Genomic DNA, 21,115 nt, shown 5'->3' with positions numbered 1-21,115 from the left:
AGTACATCTGGTAGTATTCCTAGAACTTTTAGGTTCGTTCTGCTAGATGATTAGAAGACCGAACACCATAGTTCAAGCAGTTCACTACCATAATGCTTTAGAGTTTGAGCAAAGTGTCGAGCTCCAATTCAAAAATGAATTTATATTCAACTGCTCCTAGCCCCGCCCCCCCCCTCCCGCCCCTGTGCACCAACTTAAACAGCGCCACCATGCGGTCACTGCAGCCTCTTTGCAACAAACTCAGCGGTACGATGTCCTGTCTTCGCACTAGAAATTTCACACGACAATGGGGTTGTGGAACCAATCTAATAAACAATTTATATGACAACCAGAATTTTTGACTTAGGAATGTATTGTTTGCCTAACGTAGGTTAAAAAGACCTACTTTTGACAGAAATAACATGACAGGATATGAATATGAGTGTAAATATTCCTCAAAGTAGAAAGAACTCTATGTTTAAGTTAGGTCCAATCGATACGACAGATTCACGAGTGATATGGAATCCTGAAAATGATCGAAACGAACTCTACGACGTTGACGTTGGTCGAGCTGTGCCAACCGCCGGGCACAACGCCCCGCAGCAGGGGGACGCAGTCGCCAACCACCACGCTGACCCATCTCCGGAGTGGATCACAGCAAACCTCCACACAACACCACCTCCTTCTCGGCCCAAATCTATAGGCAGCCCATATCTGTCTTCACCGGCCATCAAAAAGAAATCCAAGTCCAAAGCGAAAGTACGACACCGGAGGATGAGGCCATGTTTGACGGTGGAAATGTCCAAGGCCAAGTCAGGAGCCGAGGTTTTAAGAATTAGTTTTGAAGAGCTGGGTTGGAGATGGAAAGAGGTGATTAAAATTAATCATCAATATTTGAGGGGAAACCATGCTGAATCAACTGCCACCTTTTCATTTTACAAATTTTGATTAAACAAATAATTTACTCAGATTTTATTTAATGTGTTTTTGTGTGTGTTGTGACTTTCAGTTTCATTTCTCAATAGAATGTTTATGTTATATTTTGGTTAATATTCACATGGTGAAAGAAAAGATATTCATAACCTTAATTTGTTTGTTGATGTTAAAGGTGAATAATTAATTAATTTACTACCAGTTGCTTAAGAAAAGTTTGTTTATATAACAAAAAATAGAAACTTTCATCCGCGGGTAATTGCACACAAAATTTAGAGGTCATATATGAACATTTTTAAGCGTATGGTTTTGTTGTTCACGCCATGGATGAGTGGAAGGATATGTTGGTTAAAATAAGGATGCACGAATGTTTTGGAATGTTTTCCCCACTTTGTCTTTTGATTAATTGTATTTATTTATCATACATACAGTAAGTTAAATAATCTATAGAAAAGTTGTGACTAACAGAGGTTGGGTTGGAGAAGATGTGAATTATATCAATGCTCTTGTCATAAGACAGTACATTGCATTTTCTAATTAACAGGTTTGTGGACCTCGTAAAACCTCCTGTGATCTCCACTGGCACGGATGTTCTTTTTATGACAACGATGGAATCCAATCAGGGATGGTCAACAAGTTTCCAGGTTTGTATATGAAAAGGAAATTTGACAAATTACTGAAGAATAAACATGATTGTAAGTAGTTGAAGTAGCACAAATGATTGTCTTTCTGGGCGTTGCCTTTAGTTGGGTTACAGCCCATCCCGTGGCTGAACATCAGCGAATAAGGACAAATAGTCACAGAGCTCTATATTCGATTGCCTTCCAAGTCTACCAAAACTGTTATTATATAACAGATCCCAACCACAGTTGGGACGCCCCAACTTAGTTGAAACGATTATCAAGTTAAGACGGAACAGATATATGTCTGTTTGAAACCTACAATTTTTACGGAACTGGACTATAACTAAATGGACCTCATAAAACCAAACTTCAATCATAAACACAAAACTTGTACCATAGGTTATTTTCATCATCTTTTTTATAAAAGCACTCATGTGTAATTTGTGATCGTTTTATTTCATGTAGGTTTGTTGGAGCTAGTACGCAAAGCACAACTCAGTAAACTTCTTCATCAGATGCATGAACTCTTCCCCGAGGAGTTTGACTTTTACCCAAGGACGTGGCTTCTACCAGAGCAGTACCACCACTTCTGCGCAAACGTGGCTGAAATGCAGCAGAAACACCCGCACGATAAACCGGTGTTTATCGTGAAGCCCGATGAGGGATCTCAGGGGGACGGGATCTACCTCATCACAAACCCCCATCACATGGGGTCAGTTGGTTTGGTCCGGAGGGCCGTTGTGCAGGAATACATTGCAAGGCCCCTGCTACTGGAACGTACCAAGTTTGACCTTAGGGTGTATGTTCTACTAGCTTCCATTGACCCGCTGCAAATCTACATCTGTAGGGAAGGAATGGCACGGTTTTGTACGGTGAAATATCAGCTACCGACCAATCGTAATATTAATCAGGTTTTCATGCATTTGACTAACTACTCGCTCAACAAGAAGAGTGACACATTTATTCACACGGATTCTATGGACCGTGGTAGCAAGCGAACGTTGACGAGTACATTTACAGCTCTAGCCTCTCGAGGTCATGATGCCGTCGGGTTATGGGATGCTATTGAGGAGATTGTCGTCAAGACGATAACGGCCATGCTGCCGGACTTGACCGTTGAGCTTCAGGCAGAGTTACCAGCAAAGAAACCCGCTCCATCCTGTTTCCAGGTAGGGAAGGAAAATTCTCTCCTTTGTAGAGTTTAGAAGGTGTTTCAGTGCAATACATAAACCGTCATCAAAGAGCTTAAGAATCGTTGGTTAACCCTTCTGCTAACTGACCATTTTGAACATTCAAAAACTCCTTCCGCAGTTGTCCTAAACCCTTACATAGCTTTACTATTAGATCAAGTGTACACAACCTTATAATCAGTAAAGTGTGTAAATGATTGGAGTTCCACTTCATTCAGACAGCCTTGACACTTCAACTTCCCCCGTTTTTTGCTAACGGCATTCCTGAAACCATCTCAACTCCTTAGGATTAAGCAGCATCGGCAACAGGTGGCTAATCAGTCAACAATCTTTGCCCATGGAGGTACCATTCTACTCCTGGGTGAATAGAAGCAGTTATGTTCAAGTCAAGTGGCACTTAGATTTATTCCTGATGTGAAATGTGTAGAAACTCGCCAGAATTGAAACTATAGTTTAATTTTCTAAATTTTCTTTGTTGCAGATTTTGGGTTTTGATATTCTTGTGACGGATGAGCTGAAACCGATTCTATTAGAGGTCAATGCAAACCCCAGTCTGCGACTTGACTTTGAACATGAAGTATCGCCTGGCATCATTGAATCCAAACCAAGCCCTGTTGATGAGGAGATTAAAATCCCACTCATTAAAGACACGTTGAGACTCCTCAAACCAGGAAAACATGCCAAGGAGTTCAAATCAAGGTAGGTCACAGAACCTCGTTGATTCCCCACAATAAAAGGCCTCCAATAATACAATCCCCATATACAGTAAAATGCATACAGTACAACACAAACAGTGTGTCATGCTAGCCTGGTTTGAGGTTGCACTGATATTCTAGGTGGTACACACAAGTAAAGAGACATCGACAAGGCTAACCAATTTTCTCATTTGCAATCCAGATGACACTGCAGAACAAAAGCACCACAACACGACTGTCTTGCCCCTTGCAATGTGCATTGTGTAATGCAGTCATTGACATCAACATGTTTTAGTGGACTTTGGTGGCCAACCACTCATTCATGTCTTGTGATGTTAGGACATTATCAAGTTTACTTTTGAACTGGAGCACCATGGTTAGTGCTACAGTCGTCGGGCAGAACTATAGGGCTACCAGTTCTTGAAAATTTCTGCACACATTAAAGTTTATTACATGTTATTTTGTTGCAGGCATACAATGCCCAACTCAGATGGCTCTCATCATTCTCAGGCAGCTGTCCGATCAGCCACGCCCAACTCAGCCACGCCCAACTCAGCCACGCCCAACTCCTCCGATGATGAGGCTGGGAAGGAAGGCGTGGCTTTAGACGAGTCCTGCTTGGAGGAAATCTGGCCCAGGAAGTATGGAGAACGCTACAGTCACTTGAGAGTGATGGAGCACGTTGCTGGGTTGTTCAATCAGTTCCTGGGAGTGAAAGGGGCACATCGAATGGGAGCGACAGGATTTAGAATGTTTAGCAGGTAATGTCACGTTGGCAACAAATCAACTTTCTTGTGGACCACACATTTTCTGACGGGAAATTCTTCAGCTTGACTTATATCAGTATTGTTAATATTTCATACTGCAAAAAAAAATAGAAAAAACAAAAAAAAGAAAAACAAAAAGAAAAGAAGAAAGATTAAAAATGTGTTATTTTTGCTAACCAAAGGCACTGTTCTTAACTTCTTTTAGAAACATTAAACAGCTGTAAAATGTTTATATGTTTATATTTATCAAAGCTTCTATTGTGTACAAATTTATACTTTTTTTGTAGGAAATGCAAGCTGTGCAGTAATGGCATCACAATGGCAGCAATCGATATCATGTATATCGACATCACACGGCGCTGGACTTTAGACAGCCATGAAGGAATCGGAGCAGGCATGTGCTTTGGTGCATTCCTCGAGGGCTTCTTTTCAATCGCAACACGCAAATTCCGTGGCAGCTCCCTCCTTGAGAAGGTAAGCGCCCTCGTTGAGGTGTGCGAGTGCAACCTCAAGAGGGCTGGGGCGAGGCCGACACCCAGGCCACACCCCAGGAGACTACGCAGGCCAGAGATGGTGAGACGCAAGGTGTCGGGAGGATGGCCGACCACTGAAGACTGAGACAATGAAAATGAAAATGAGAAATCAACTCCGTCCAAATTATCTAGAGGTGTATGATTAAAGACAGATCATGATTATTGGAATGAAGTGTGGAAACACAGAGGAATAGTTTCTGTGAAGGAATTATTAAGCAAGTTTGCAATATAGGACGCAAGATGGCAAGGTACAAATCCGAGACAAAACAGTAAGCCTTGGTACTGGGTAACCTTGGAGTAGAGTCAGAAGTCTCAATCCATCTCTAGTAGACCTTGGTACTGGGTGCCCTGAGCACTGGGTAACATTCTGGGCACTGGGTAACCTGGGCACTGGGTAACATTCTGGGCACTGGGTAACATTCTGGGCACTGGGTAACATTCTGGGCACTGGGTAACATTCTGGGCACTGGGTAACATTAAACAAGGCAGATAACAAATATTTGTTAATATTTTTCATGTTCATTTAAGTCAGGTAGTATTTCCTTTTTTGAAATGGAACAAGCCAAACAACTTCCAAGTTTTCGGTACAATTTTCCATCCTCACAACACTTCCATCTTTTTTTAATTTAAAGAAATACTTTTTTCGCAAATAATTATAACAATAATGCAATACTTCCATAATATTTATTTTTAACATGTTTTTGCAAAACACAAGATATGGTATGCACTTGTTTATATATATATGGAAGTTAACATTTTAATTTATTAATAAACCACAAATCATCATTTTAAAAAGGACCATTATGTTGTTGGTGATGATGCACGTTTAACGTTTTAATTATACATGTGCATGGTGTGTAAATATTATTTGCAACTACATAGGAACAGGTTTTTGTTTTAGTTTCAGAAGGATTTTGAAAGTGATTTTTTTCTGCAGCTAATAATTTTGTGTACCCTTTGTTAAAACTGGTGTTTTTAATTTATTATGTTCCATCATAGAAGTAAAACCTAACACTCTTTAAAATATTGGCTCAGGCAAACCACTGTAATCAGTGTCCAAAAGTTTGGGTGTTGAGTTACGCTTTTCCTTTTACCTTATCCTAACCCTTATGTGTACATCGCAAGGGTTGTCTGAACCTAGGGTTGTCAGAACCTGCCGTCGATTTCACCAATCTCTTCCTAACGTAGGACTTAGGATGAGTTCAGTTCAGTAACCAGAGACAATAGGACACATTGAACCCATCATGTAAGTCGTCCTAAACTCCAGATAGGATTAATCCAAGCGTTTCGGATTAATCCAAGCGTTTCGGATTAATCCAAGCGTTTCGGATTAATCCAAGCGTTTCGTGAAGTCGGCTGTAGGGGTTTTTGGAATATAGGTGTGTTGAAACAAAGAGTAGGTGTTGGATTTTGTTAAAGTGACTTGAGCGAGGAAGGATCCAAGTAAATCAGGTAGTTAGGATTGTAAATTTCCTTAAACCTTTTTAGTAAAAAGGATAGAAGGGTACATTACTATAAGGGTGGACTAATGAAATAGTTTATATAGTCAACTAAACTAACTGAAATATTAATAATGAATCTATATAGATTGTTTTGTAATAAAGCAATATTAACTCAAGAATGGTTTGTTTGTATGTTTTTTAATCATTCCAGATTTACATATGTCAGTGGTTTACCCAAATACAAAACATTTTATGCATTAAGAGATTTTAGCCAAAGGGACCCTCCAAAGCGACTACCACTGTGACCTGCAGTCCTGAAGATACCTCTGTAGATTTTACAAACAGTCCAAATAAGTTTGCTTCACAACAATTTGATATTAACACCAAGCTTTAAAGATACTTTCAACATTGGGTAAACCCAAACTACCCCTATCAATCCTTGATCTTTGCTCTTGAAGGGGCACAGCAATTGCCCTCTGGCAAGGGGCACTTCTAAGTTTGTATTGGAACCTTGCAGAGGGCACCACAGCTATTGCTGTTTGGTGTCGTGGGTTATTTCAAGGCCTGCCGTCAATAATCCATGGCCTGTTATAAGAACAGATTGTTTTTTGTCCTTAAATTATCCCCATGGTAACATGGCCAAGTCGGTGAGACCACAGAAGTAGAAAAAACAAGACATGATGACACCAAGTGTTCTGCAAACAACGGCTTTCTTTCAACAAATAGAGTTAGTCAGAGCACATGAATCAACCAATGCTAACTCCAAAGGTCAAAGGTCACTTCCTAATACCAATAAACGATGTTGGGCAAATACAGCGCAGTTGGAGATTGTTTGTTGGCAAACTTGCCTCGGAAGTGGCTTCACAAAGTAAATAATAATAACAAAAGAGACTGGTTAAGTGCTTCTGCCCAGGGATACAACACACATACAAGAAGAATCATCAGGGGTGAAGAGGTTGCTTTTTAAAACGTTTCTGAATTGAAATATTGTGGAGTTTCTTAGAGGCTGTGGTGGATCATTTCAGAGCAAGGGTGCTTTTTGGTTCAGGGCTGGATAAATTAATTATGCTTACAAGAATTATGCTTAAATACTATGTCACATATACAATATGTAACTGGTACCCTGCTTGTTTTTGCTTATCAGAACATTGTTAAGCATCATTCTCTACTTTAGCAGCTCTTTCAAATTTGTCCCTAGTCTTAGCCTTGGTACCACTTTAAAAGTTTCCCATAGACTTTAAGATTTCCAAATGGAAGTGCCCTTCCGCAAAATGAAAATGGCCTTGCCCTCTTAAAGATGAAACTCCATGGCCCAATTTCATAAAGCCTGTAAGCACAGAAACTTAATATTAAGTTTACATTCTTGGTGCCCCACTCATTTTTTCTGCTTAACAGCTTTTCTGCTTACCAGCTTTATAAAATTGGGCCCTTGCATGTTGATGGTTATGTATTAATGGTGCTGTGCTTTTTGTTAGTACTCTTAGCTTGCCATGCCTGGTATTGCAGTCCACATCTCCATAGCATTCTTAAGGGGTGTCAGGTCGACGATACAACGCCCTGGGTTGGTTCTGGTTGCGGAGCTTGGCCTGCTGCCCCTGTTGTCATCCCCTGACCCGCCTGCGTCAGGCTCTGTACTGCTGGTGTCAAACTTTGCCCCATGGTCGACAACATCGCTGGAAATAACTGACTGTATAGCTCACCGAACTGACTGATGTTCTTGTGTACAACGGCATGTACCACTTCAGTGTACTTCTCTATCACGCCTGAAGAGAATTAACACAAATTAGTCTTGAAGTAGGCTTTCTCCAGAAGACGATCAGAGCATACTGATCGAAACGTTGAGTTAAAACCAACCGTTCTTTTCAGAACCACCCCAACTCATTTAGAGATAGTCATTACATGGTGTTACCGCAGACCTTTCCATACTAATTAGTCAGTCTCACAAATATTAATTTGACCCTTATACCCATGTGTGTAAGCACTGTATACTCCCTACTTTCCAAAGTTCTGTGAAAAAAAATCACAGGGACAGTAAAACCAAATAATACTCTTAATCCCGATGCAAATTTAACAACTATTAGACTCACAAAACTATCATTTCCTTCAGATTCCAAATTCAAAAACAAAAAGTATGGAAATTTCCTCTCGGTCCAATGTCCAGGGAGTTGACCAATCATGTAAACCATTCAATTGCAAGGGCTTTGTTTGGTGGTATAACTGTGCACAGAGCCTACTCTGCTTCTTTTGTTAGATTTCCATAAAAAAAAACCAGAAAAGTCCCCTCTTATTTGTAAAACATATTTTCCGATTAAGAAGTTTTGAACTAACCTGGTGGAAAGGACATGCTGTTTCTGCCATTGACGTCTTTCTTAGTCACTGCAGTGGCACTTGGTGGGTTCTCCTGAAATAAACATTTACATTCAAAGTCAAACCACGTAAATGCTTTGCAAATATGACAATTTATGCCAAGTCTTAAAACATTAATATATCGAAAACTAGAGAGTGCAAAGGTCAAACTGAATTAATTCATTTTCACTTTTGTTTTCATTTATTAACTCTGGTTGTGGAGCCAAGGACTCTCAGAAATGCGAACCTAATCACTGTACAAGCAAATAACCCAATGGAGAGAAGACACAGAAAGAAGTTTTTCAGTTTTAAATGTGGGAGGAAAACCCCAGAGAATTATTCCAGGGACAACCCCCGCAGTCAGGAAGGGACTGAAAACCCAGTTCATATAGTGCCCCTGGCGAGATTCGAACCAGGGTCCTAGAGGTGGAAGGCGAGGCAAGACACCACCACTACATCAACCTGACCACCCTGAGTATTATATCTTGAATTCTTTTATCCCTGATACAATAAAAGGTATCTTCTGCTAATTACAGTATCTGAACTAGCTTCACATCACGCAAACCACTTAGTGGTTTAGGGGTTAAAACATCTGCTCTAAATTGTAAGGGTGATTAGTTTGAACCCCCCTCCCCCTCTATTTATTTACGACATACCTTAAGACACGCCCAGACAGTTGTCAGAAGTAGGTAGATCTCACTCGGTGCCAGACTAGGAAAGAGCAGACTGCAGTAACACAGCGGGGGAGGCAGGAATCCAGACTGGGGAGAAGCAACATTGTTCATAATAGCTTTAATTTCTTAGTCGGTATTAGCGCGAATAGCTTAAAATGATAAGTCACTTACTCGCAGTCCTGCCTGCCAAATCAACTGCCTAACAGCAGCACTCAGGTAGAGTGGATAAGGGGTGGGGTTAGGGTTATGGTTTCATGCTCTAGCCATTTGTGTAGTAAATGGTCAGTTGATGGTGTGGGTGCTGGGGCTTAATTTTTAATTATCGCATAACATCACCAGGCCATGGATACCCACTTCAAGGTGAGGGCTATACTTGACTGAAATGGGCTGTCCATCAAATCAACTGTTACCAGGGGCACGTTGCCACCTACTCCTTAGGCTGAAACAGGATTACCCCCTTCACAGTCCGTAAGAATGTAGGCATGGATATCATCCACTAGGATCCTGGCTTGTAGAGCAGGATGCACTACCTTCCAAACTTTTTACGAAGCAATAATGGTCTAGCACCTTGCTTGAGGGTACAAGTGTCGACTGAGATTTGAACCCTGCTGCTGACAACACCAGAGCTTGGGTTCAGCCAGCGAACTGGAACGCTTGGCCACGACATGCCAAAATGGGTTTGTCTATTTGTAGAAACAAGACGTTAAAAGCAATGTACCTGGTTTAAGCATTCTAACAATCTGCAAGATGCCTGGAGTTGACTTGGTGCGTTGCGGCCTTTCTCTTCACGGCTACTCATCCAGAATGATATCAAGGTTGCTTGGAGACTGTATAAGATCACTGTGCACTGACACATTGCAGGGGGTACTAGAAACAGACAGATTTACATACCAACTTAATGATCTAATGATATGACTGGGGATACTAGAAACAGACAGATTTACAGACCAACTTAATGATCTAATGATATGACTGGGGATACTAGAAACAGACAGATTTACAGACCAACTTAGTGATCTAATGACATGACTTGGGATACTAGAAACAGACAGATTTCGCACCAACTAACTGATCTACTGATTCAACTGGGGATACTAGAACAGACAGATTTACATATTAACTTTGATCCAATGCCAAAGTTGAACTATTCACCTTGAATGAATCTCAAATTTTTTCGAAAGAGAACAGTAAATCTTGATACTTTCTATAAGAACCTTTGTTATCGTTGCATTGTTTTGTCACAGTGTAAACAAATCTTCCAGAAATTCCAGAAGAAGTAGTTCTGCACAGAGACACAGTGAAGTATGTTTATTATCACAGTGAAGTGGTTAAACCCTAAAAAATACAGGAAAAAAAAGATCGTTGAACAGTCTTTTGTTTCTCTAAATAAGAACTAACCTCTGCTGACCATTTCTAAGATGTCCCAAAGTAATGGATTCTCATCAAACCGTCTCCTGACGCACAAATCTCTGTTAAAAAGAAAAGAAGGAAAAAAAATATAAAAAAATATAATCAACATTTCCAGTTAAAACTCAATCCTTAAGATGTCACAAGATTCAAACAAGGAGTAGGTGGTAACGGCCCCTGGAAAAATAGTTGGTTGTAGCCCACACCTTGAAGTGGCCTTCAGGCCTTGTGTGTCTGGTCGCTTGCATATTTTTTTGGTTTAAACTGTCTTGAGCGCCTTTGAAATGTTTTTGTTGAATTTGGTGTGATATAAATGTCTTCTGATTGATTGATTGTTTGATTGATTGATTGATTGTTTGATTGTTTGATTGATCGATCTATTGTTGATTGATTGACTGACTGATTAATTTAACGAACCTTTCGACAGTAACCTTCATGTGTTCTTCCTCCGGCCATGTGAGACCCACATGGGTGACATCAGGGCAAGCTAGCTCCACCAACATGGTGGAAAGCATCTTAGCAGCTTTGTCTTCAACCTTCTTGGAAGTGACTGATGACTGAGAAGGGGAGGGTCTCAATGTTGTTTGGTCTTGGAAGCCACAACAGGAGTAGATGGTGTTCAGGAAAAACTGGCAATTCCAAAGAACCTCATCCTAAGATAAAAAAACATTGCAAGGAAAACATAGTAAGATTTTGTTTATGTAAACAATTATTATTATTACTATTATTAACATAGAGAGGTTTATTTGTAATATTTCAAATACAACTGAATCTTGAATCAAGATAATAACTTTATAACTCCCCCCCCCCTCCCCCTAACAAAATAATAACTGCATCGTGTTTAACTTGAAATGTTGTACGTGTTGTACACTAGTTCAATATCTGAAGCCACATGAGGGACCATCTCTACAAGTCCTGAATAACCAATAGACACGATCGGAAGAAAATATTCTAGCATCAAGGAACACAAGGAATAAGATGAAAATGCAATCTGTTATGGGCTTTATTTTTACTAAATTTATAAAATGTGAATACCCTAGATGAAAAAACCACATTATTTTACATTGCACACAGAAGACTTCATCCTCTTCTTCATGCTGTCATTTCTTAATTATTTTGCAGAGTGACTTGAAATAGCATTTAGTATTGCAGATCATGAGGCAAGAATGGTAGATATCTGCATAGGTTTTAGAAAAAGTTTGCAGTCTGCAAACTCAACAAATCTGCCACAGTGCCCTTTTTTGTATGAACAGCATCGCCATGATGCCCTGCAAATTTGAGAAAAAGCAATGCAATTACTGTCATGGCTTTTTGAGCCTGAAGATGGGGTCCTACAGCCAATTTCACAAAATGCTAGGATTAATCCTATCTCGAGTTAGGACAAGTAACTCGTCCTAACCTAGGATGGGTTCCATGCGTCCTAACTAGTATAGTTTACAGAACTTAACTCGTCCTAAGATTAATCCTAAGTTAGGAAGAGTTTGGTGAAATCGACGGCTGTACCTTGGATGTTTTTGGTCTGACGTCCTGAGGTTTCAGCCCTCTACCGATCGTTCCGGCATGAAACACGGCTGAATTACTGGCGGGTAACGTAAAGGACGCATTGGCAAACTTCTGGTTGTCCCTCAGTAGAGATGTCGGTTTATCTCGCAGGGGAATTATTTCTCCATCAACGCACGGCTTCCCTCCAAACAAGGCACAGTTTTGCTGGAATATTCATTTGTAAGAAAACAAGAAAAACACATGAATAATAAATAAAACTTTCAAATCAATCTTTAAGTAGGATTTGAAACTTTGCATCGCGGAAGTATAACTAAGAAAGGTTTGCGTTAACACTATGTGAATATCTCTTTTGAGTAGTGTTGGTTCTGAAAAGAACTGATGGTTAACGACTCTTATTCACATAGTGCTACCGCAAACCTCTCATAGAAATCAATCTTTATTTTTGGTGTTTCTACCTACCCTGTTTGTCAGTCCCTCCATCAGTGTCCTTAATATCAACTGCTGACCCATTGGGATGCGACACCACATAGACAGGTAGCTCTGACAGTTTCGCAGAATGTACCGTCTGTTCAAAGTGTCTGTAAGAATCGTTAGAATATAAGGGATAAATTTACACAGTGCCTGGTTCACTCAACTTGCCTGGGCCCAATTTCATAGAGCTGCTTAAAGCTGAACACATTCCTGAAACAGTTTTTGCTTAGCAAAAATAAGCAGGATACCAGACACAAATTGTACTATGTGACATGGGAAATTGGCTGGTAACCTTATTCTAGTAAGCATAATTTTGTAGTGCTAAAGCAGCTCTATGAAATTGGGCCCTAGTCATAACTGAACACTAGACTTGAAAAGATGAAGTTCTCAGACTAAAATCTCTACATAGCATCCTGCTGGACCCAGTTTCATAAAGTCGCTTAGCAGATATTAGCGCTTACAAATTTTATGCTAGCTATTAAAAATAAGCAGGGAACCAGTCACAGGGAAAGTACATTGCATGCAATTTTAGCTGGTAACTCAATTTCTGTCAGCCAGTTGTTTCTCTAAGCAAATTCTTGTGCTCAATGGCTGTTCAGAGTGTGCACAATTTTGGCAAAGCATGCCATCGCAATTCATACTGAAATTTATGGTGGAGCATTCAACGCCTCAGTTGTGAAACCACGCAGAACCTTGCCTGGATTCCTAAACGAACAAATTGACTTGATTTGATGGGCATCGCAGTAAAGTAAATTTTCATACTGGAATTTGTGCTTGAGCTAAAAACTTTTCTTGTGTAACCACAAAAAAACCTTTCCAAGATGCCAAACAAACAAACAAACTCACTTGATTTGATAAGCATCGCAGTAAAGTAAAACTCGGCCGCCGACTGAGCAACTCTGACCAGAGTTACCATGGTAACTGGCTCCGGTCGACCAATCAGATACAAGAGTTCCATTGTCTGCGTTGCGATAAGTAAATCCGAATGATGGAGTTGGGTCGACAGCGAATGCAGATGAGGGGTCAATGCTTTGGTGAACTTTGACCTCGCGATGTCGCGACCTTCACCAACTGTCTCCCATTTGACAAGATGTGTGATGTTGACTAGAAGCTGGTAGGTCTGAGAGGGGGGGGGGGGGTTTACCGTGGAGAAATGTTAACAAATGTGATTGAAAAGTTGTTCTTAATGTAGAGGTGATCCCGAGATGCTGGTGATTTGTGTAAGAAATTAATAACAAAACTCAAATGTTGATTTTACATCAACCTTGGAGTGCTTTTCTTTGGAATCACCTAAAAACCTATGAAAGGAAAACACCTTTGTGAGCTTAAAACCATTTAAAACTGTGAAGCCACACTCAAATATGAGTTGGGGTCGAACCATGGTCCTTGAGGTGGAAGGCAGTAATAGATACGACTAATAGACCTTGAGGTCCTTATCATAAATCTTACCTCTGGTTCTTCGATACGCTGTAATTGATTCATCGTCTTGTTGACTGTCTTTACAAGAACGTTTGGGAAGGTGGCTTCAATCTGGGCCTGCAGCGATGTGAACAGGCCAACCTGACGGATAACAAAGGAATTAAAGGAATTAAAATTCAGGATTACTTTGGTGTTAGTTTCCTGTGGCCACCATCCCTTGGCCCTACAGCTCCGTCTTAATGGCTGCAAGATTTGACCCACGAAAAAGGTCAGAGTAAAGGTCGTGACCTGAATTGACATTATCCAATGTTCCCCAGGTACCACAGTATCTGTGTATTTGTACCCACCTTAGAGGTTGACGATTGTCGGATGAGAACATACGTCAAAATATCGGTGGAGCAACTCTCTCCGCAGTGGACACCAATCAGACCAAGGAGTCTCTGTAACCATGGTAACCTACATTCGCAGAGTAAACAAAAGAAAAAGAAATGAGGTTTTACGGTCAAAACAGATTTTTTATACCCCTATCCTCACTAGTTGAAACCGTTTAACTGTATATCATTGAATGCGTACTGTGTAGATGCTTTCATCTATAGGGTGTCATGGCTGAGGGGTTCGGTGCATCGAATTCAAGTTCTGGGCCCAATTTCATGGAGCTGCTTAAGCACAAAATTTTGCTTCATAAAAAAAATCCTTGCTGAGTAAAATCAGATTACCGGCCAAGACTCCACTCAATTGGTATGCTAAGTAAACAACAGCTAAATACCAGTCACAAGCAAAGTATGTTGCATGAAATTTTGGCCAGTAACATGTAAAAAATAAGCGAGCTATTTTCGTGCTTAAGCAATTTTTTTGCTTTAGCAGCTCTATGAAATTGGCCCCTGGTGGTTAAGTCATCGGATTGTTGGTTTGAATCCTGGTCATGACACTTGTGTCCTTGAGCAAGATGCTTTTCTATAATTGCTTCTTTTCACCTACGGGTATAATTGGGTACCTGTGAGGATGCCTTTGGAGTGCCACCGCAGCCCGGGCAGTTTACCCGGGGACAAATGAAGAACAACTTTGTACACAGCAGAAGAACATTGATACAGATACGTTGGTGAATTGGTCAATGAAGAGAGCGAGTGGTGGATGTAATGTGCTCTGATTGTAATAGCTACCTGTAGTCATTTGCCGTTAGGATGCCAGCACACAGTGTATTGGTGTATTTCTGATTGTTATAGCTACCTGTAGTCATTTTCCGTTAGGATGCCAGCGCACAGTGTATTGGTGTATTTCTGATTGTTATAGCTACCTGTAGTCATTTGCCGTTAGGATGCCAGCGCACAGTGTATTGGTGTATTTCTGAAGCTCTGATAGGAATGGGATCTGGGTGGCCTCTTGCATCGTTGAACCTGTCTGTTGAGCTAAGGATAAATTACCCGTCTGACTGTACACAGATCGCTGTAAATCTAACACCAGGAGATCCTACACGAAAAATCCAAACAAACCAAGAAAATCCATCAAGGAATATCTATCACCAACAAATGTCTGTGGTTAGATTTGAACCTGTGACCTCTAAATTATTGTTCACCTAACACTCAAAACTACAGTGGATGATAATGAGTGGTCAGACAGTAGGAGGGTTGACTGTGTACTGTGTGGATGCATTCACCACATGATATCATATTGCAGACTTGGTTATAGTTTATCTATCATTCAAAAACCACAGTGGATGATAATGAGTGGTCAGACAGTAGGAGGGTTGACTGTGTACTGTGTGGGTACATTCACCACATGGTATCATATTGCAGACTTGGTTATAGTTTATCTATCATTCAAAAACCAAAGTGGATGATAACGAGTGGTCAGACAGTAGGAGGGTTGTCTGTGTACTGTGTGTATGGATTCACGTCATGGTATCATATTGCAGACCTGGTTATAGTTTATCTATCATTCAAAAACCAAAGCGGATGATAATGAGTGGTTAGACAGTAGGAGGGTTGACTGTGTACTGTGTGGATGCATTCACCACATGATATCATATTGCAGACTTGGTTATAGTTTATCTATCATTCAAAAACCACAGTGGATGATAATGAGTGGTCAGACAGTAGGAGGGTTGACTGTGTACTGTGTGGGTACATTCACCACATGGTATCATATTGCAGACTTGGTTATAGTTTATCTATCATTCAAAAACCAAAGTGGATGATAACGAGTGGTCAGACAGTAGGAGGGTTGTCTGTGTACTGTGTGTATGGATTCACGTCATGGTATCATATTGCAGACCTGGTTATAGTTTATCTATCATTCAAAAACCAAAGCGGATGATAATGAGTGGTTAGACAGTAGGAGGGTTGACTGTGTACTGTGTGGATGCATTCACCACATGGTATCATATTGCAGACTTGGTTATAGTTTATCTATCATTCAAAACCATAGAGGATGATAATGAGTGTTAAGTAGATCAACGAGTTTTACTAAATCTCTATCAAAACCTACCAGTATCAGTGCGCAAGTATTCTGCACATGCTCGTTGACCTCTGTGCTCTCTCCGCCATTGCAAGCTCGGTCGAGTAAGAAGCAAAGAAGCTTGAAGGCTCCGCTTCCCGATCGACAGATGAGATGGATGACCAGGGTCAACAGACTGTCTTTGTCTTGAAGGAGGACAGAGGACTTGAAGAATTGCTCCGACAAACGGTTCAAGACTTCTGGTGTCACTGCCAGAAGAAAAAAAAACGCAAAACGTAATAATTGCAACTAACTTGATCATAACCAGAGGTAATCGGCCAAATTAAAATTGATGACTTGCGACATGTAAAATTAGGTTGGCCGCTAAAACTAGGTTGTGAATATCGTCTCCTGAAGAAAATTGTGAGTCAGTATCCATTTGGGTTATTTTCAGAATAAACTCTACTCAAAAGAGATATTCACATGGTGTTACTGCAAACCTTTCTTAGTTATACTTCCACCATGAAATGCTTAAAATCCTATTCCCTGCGTTGAAATACACGTTGTTTATCGAACGCTACGCGATGCTGTTTTGTCAACTTACAAAATGGCTGCGGAAACACACGGTGTGCGATGCTGTTTTGTCAACTTAGAAAATGGCCGTATGTGCGCATGCCGGGCCGCGTATATAGGCCAGTGCGCACTCTAGTTCATATACATAACTCTATGATGACTGTTTACTCACATGCCTGAACAAAGTCTGTAGTTATAACCCTGAGTAGCATCGGTGACATGGTGGCTAGCTGGAGAAGAAATGGTACAGTGAAAAGGTGCTGTTCCTCATCACTCTCCAGGCTCTCCTACAAAGAAAATCATACTATGAAGTCAGGGTTCCAGGCTAGATTAATGAACTAACATGATAAAACCTTCCTGGTTTGGGAACTGAAAGCCATGTGCAATAACTTTGTATCTTTAAATTGAGGCAACCTGAGCCCAATTTCAAGTTTCTGCTTACTGAGGAATTTCGCATTTAGTGATCATTCTCTGCTTATAGGGTAAGCACCAAATTTCTTTGCTATCTGCATATTAAGCAAAGAATATGCTTAGTAACAAGAATTACACTCACAAACGAGCAAAAATTCCTTGCTTAGCTGTGAAATATACTTGTCCAAGTATATGTTTGTCTGCTACTGTAGGCGCTTAGGTTTGGCTTTTATTTAGCCGACATGAAATTGGGCCCCAGAAAATCTGCTGAAAAAGTGGACATTTGGCATCAGCAAATAGTTGTTAGGACAGAGTTATGTAGGACTGGTGTACAACCGTTAGTTGCAATGTAGCCAGGGATCATACCCAGCGCTACCATTTGGGAAGCGGCAGCCAGGGGATGAACATTCTTTTACCTCAAATATCAAGTTATAAACCACAACGAAAACAGACTGAGTAAATTTAAAACAATTTGGGGTAGACTTAATAATATTAATATACCTGAAATAATTCGAGTAAAGCTTTTCTGATGTCTTGTGAATGTTGGGCCGCAAGGTGACCCAGAATTCCCACCACGGAAGCCATCTTGGGAACCTTCTTATCCGAGGCCACCAAGCCTTGTGATTGGCTGTTGCAGAAGTCCTTCAGGCCACAGGAGAGGACACGTGTTATGATGGTGTTTGGGAAACATGACCTACGTAAATAAATAAGGAATACTATGTTTGTTTACATGGTAACTAGTAGTATTATTTAACCCTCCTACTTTGTTTACATTTTTCCCCCAGTGAGTTGAACAGGAATTTGAAGCCATTTCATCATCTTCTCTTCTCTCATTTGGTTGTAAATAGAGCATTGAGAATGTTTACCCAGATTCAGATACAACCTTACACTAGAATCCAATAGTCTCCTGACGATGAAAAGAGCACGCTAAACGAAACGTTGATACCAATTTAAGAACTGACTCCGTGGTAGTGCAGTTAAATACAATCCTATATTAAGCTTAAGTATTCGCCAAGTCGATTATCTATACCTTCCGCCTGGGTAGAAGTTAAAAAGCAGGAAAGTTCTTATAAGAACTGAGAAGTCTCCTGAACATCCAATAAATCTACTCCAGGGCAGTAAAATAAAGAAAGACAGTTCTTAAGAACAAACTCTACCTGGCAAGTAAATACACACATGATGTTACCACAAACCAAATATATATTGAATCAAACCCTTCACCATATCAAGCAGATTCCTGAAAACACTGACGCCTTCAGTCATTTACAAGAAAGATAAATATTATTAGAGTTGTTTCTCACCCAATGTGTGCCACAACCCAGTCAAAGTGTGGTGAGTGTTGTACAGATGTATCTAACAAAGCATCTACACAGAGATCTGGACATGTCCCAACCATCGCTGCAAAGCACTGGGATGCCACGTCCATCAACGTTCTTGTTGCTGTTAGAGTAAAATACAAATAAAAGTTGTATAAGGTTAACATCGTATTTTGTATATTGTTTATCTCTTTGCTGTTAATATTACGTATTTTCAGCGTGTTTGTAAATATGAGGAGTGGTCTTTAGTGTGAATAAAAAAAATTCCTCCGTGGGAAAAAAAAGAAAGAAAAAAAGGTTGTATATTAAATATGACTGTTAGGGTGAATGTGATTTTAATCTGTGATTTCCCGACTATCATGCAACGGCTCTACCAACTGAGCTTTCTAGTCATAATGTTGGTGGTCTCCTTATTTCTTCAATATCTTTGTTTGGAGGCCACAGTCAAAAACAATTCAATTTAACAGCCGTGTAACCAGGGATCATACCTATGTTTGTTATAATACAACCTGGAATGGGAGGCAGCCAAAGGATCAAATATCAAGTAATACACCACAAGGTTATCTCAATGGGATTATTTTTAGTCAATTTTGAAGAAACGACATTGATCCCAACAGGATTTGAACCTGAAACCTCTATAAACTGAGCTATCTAGCTTTAACCATCACAATAAACAAAACACAACTATTACTATCTATGAAAGAAGCCACTTTCATTGAATCAAGGAGACATGGAAAAATGACAACAAGGCCAAGATAAGGGCAGTAGAAGCCTGTATATTTCCCCCAAAGTAAAATGAAAAGTTCCTTTTACCTTTGCATGTCATCCATAACTGGAGCAGTTCATTGAGACTGGAGGGGTGTGGAACTCCTCTACGGCCAGCATAGGTGCTACTGATCTGACCCAAAAGGTCAATTGACCACTATGAAAAGAAGGAAAAAACAATAAGATAAAAAACTCACTCAAATTTAACAACAATTTATATAAAAATGTAAGTAAAGAAATAAATAATTAAGAAACTTACAGCTGAGATAAACGGCGCCCAAGCCTCTGCGTTTGTGTCGATAAAATTTGACAACACTTCATTGATGTCTTGAATAACACCATCCAAGTTAAGACCGGTGCTGGCTGCAAAAGAATAAATGGAGTAAAGTAAATTCAGATTCACAAAATCGAAACATGGCAGTAACTTACTCTAAGAGTGGCAAGTAAATCTGGGTCTCCTGCCATCTTGTTTGACAGAGGGAAAGCTTTATGGTTCCCTTGAAATGTAGGTCAACTTTTCAACTAGAAACCTGTGCAATGTTTTATGTGACTGTGCAGATGAATTCACCACACCATCTTGCAGGCTTACAAACAGTAGAAAGATTAGTCACATTAGGGTGGAAAGTGATTTTTCACAGCCTGTTTCTCCTTCTGTTAAAAGAAGTTCAAATGACGAGACAATACCCACCTTCTCCTTCCAACTCAAACAGATATGAGTTAACACTCTCGTCAAACACATGGCATAGATGTTCTAGTACAGCAGTCCGTGCAGCGGGTAATGTACGCAGTAAATGTAGAGCACAACGGGCGTGTTCCTCGCTGGATAGTTTGTGACCAGACCGGGCATGGGTTCCTTTGACAAAGCTACGGATTGAGATTAACAGCTCCTGAAATTATACAAAACATTAAACACGGATTTTACTTCAACAAGATTACAGCCTAAGTTTCTACGATGATTACCCAGCTAGCTGGCGGAGAGATATTAATGATTCAATCAAATTTTGAACCACAACTTCCAAATCAACCTAATGCCAATTGAGAAAGGAAACCTCATTGTAAAATCTCAATATTTTGGAAAAATGTTATTAAATGTTATCCTGCAACCACCTTTTTCATTTGTTATTTTTATTTTATGAAATAAATTCATTCAAAAAATGAGATACTCCTTTAGGAAAAGTGTGTGAATAAGTGGTGATGGCTGGGTACGGAAATCTTTCAGCAGCGGCGCCTCAAACTCCAACCATACTATAAAAAAACTTACCCCTTCCCCACCCCCCCTCTCGGCCCCACCCCCAAATCCTCAGCAAAATAAACAACATAAAAAAATTACATTGGCCTATATTATCTAGTAGTAAAACATGTCGTAACTGAACTACACAAAATTGAGTGTTTTTTTACCACATTTACTTACCTCTGGCGATGCAGGTAGAGCACACATCTCCTCAGTTTTCATTTCATGAACTAACAAAATTAAACTTTACCGAACTGAACTGCATGAACATATGAAGTTAGCACACACATCTTGAGTTCTAAAAGGACAACCAATATTCAGAAAATTAGAACACATGCAGTACAGGGGGAGAATACTCGCGCCCGGCCCCGCGTCCATACCCTGAAACTCTTGAGGGCGCTATT

The 21,115-nt window shown here is 40.2% G+C and overlaps 2 protein-coding genes across 2 annotated transcripts; one reads left to right on the top strand and one right to left on the bottom strand.

Annotated features, from left to right (window-relative positions):
- Window positions 1-234: 234 nt before the first annotated feature.
- LOC139948454 (tubulin polyglutamylase TTLL11-like) lies at window positions 235-4,810 on the top strand. Its single transcript, XM_071946601.1, has 6 exons — window positions 235-849; window positions 1,457-1,556; window positions 2,001-2,704; window positions 3,207-3,424; window positions 3,891-4,181; window positions 4,475-4,810. The coding sequence occupies exons 1-6, from the start codon at window positions 412-414 to the stop codon at window positions 4,803-4,805; spliced, it is 2,082 nt and encodes a 693-aa protein (XP_071802702.1). The 5' UTR covers window positions 235-411; the 3' UTR covers window positions 4,806-4,810.
- Window positions 4,811-6,365: 1,555 nt separating this feature from the next.
- Window positions 6,366-21,024, bottom strand: LOC139948453 (integrator complex subunit 5-like). The gene is made up of 20 exons (XM_071946600.1): window positions 20,892-21,024; window positions 20,169-20,367; window positions 19,740-19,843; window positions 19,529-19,637; window positions 18,701-18,839; window positions 17,901-18,093; window positions 17,161-17,275; window positions 16,467-16,684; window positions 15,277-15,449; window positions 14,330-14,438; window positions 14,013-14,123; window positions 13,410-13,683; window positions 12,552-12,670; window positions 12,093-12,296; window positions 11,007-11,242; window positions 10,581-10,651; window positions 9,901-10,049; window positions 9,165-9,269; window positions 8,491-8,563; window positions 6,366-7,925 (listed from the first exon to the last, which is right to left on the bottom strand). The coding sequence occupies exons 1-20, from the start codon at window positions 20,931-20,933 to the stop codon at window positions 7,699-7,701; spliced, it is 2,970 nt and encodes a 989-aa protein (XP_071802701.1). The 5' UTR covers window positions 20,934-21,024; the 3' UTR covers window positions 6,366-7,698.
- Between the last annotated feature and the right edge of the window lie 91 nt (window positions 21,025-21,115).

Source organism: Asterias amurensis, chromosome 15 (genome assembly GCF_032118995.1).
Source record: "Asterias amurensis chromosome 15, ASM3211899v1".
In the NCBI taxonomy this organism is placed as follows: domain Eukaryota; kingdom Metazoa; phylum Echinodermata; class Asteroidea; order Forcipulatida; family Asteriidae; genus Asterias; species Asterias amurensis.
The sequence above is the reverse complement of the archived record's forward strand: the minus strand, read 5'-3'. Positions and strand labels throughout refer to the sequence as shown.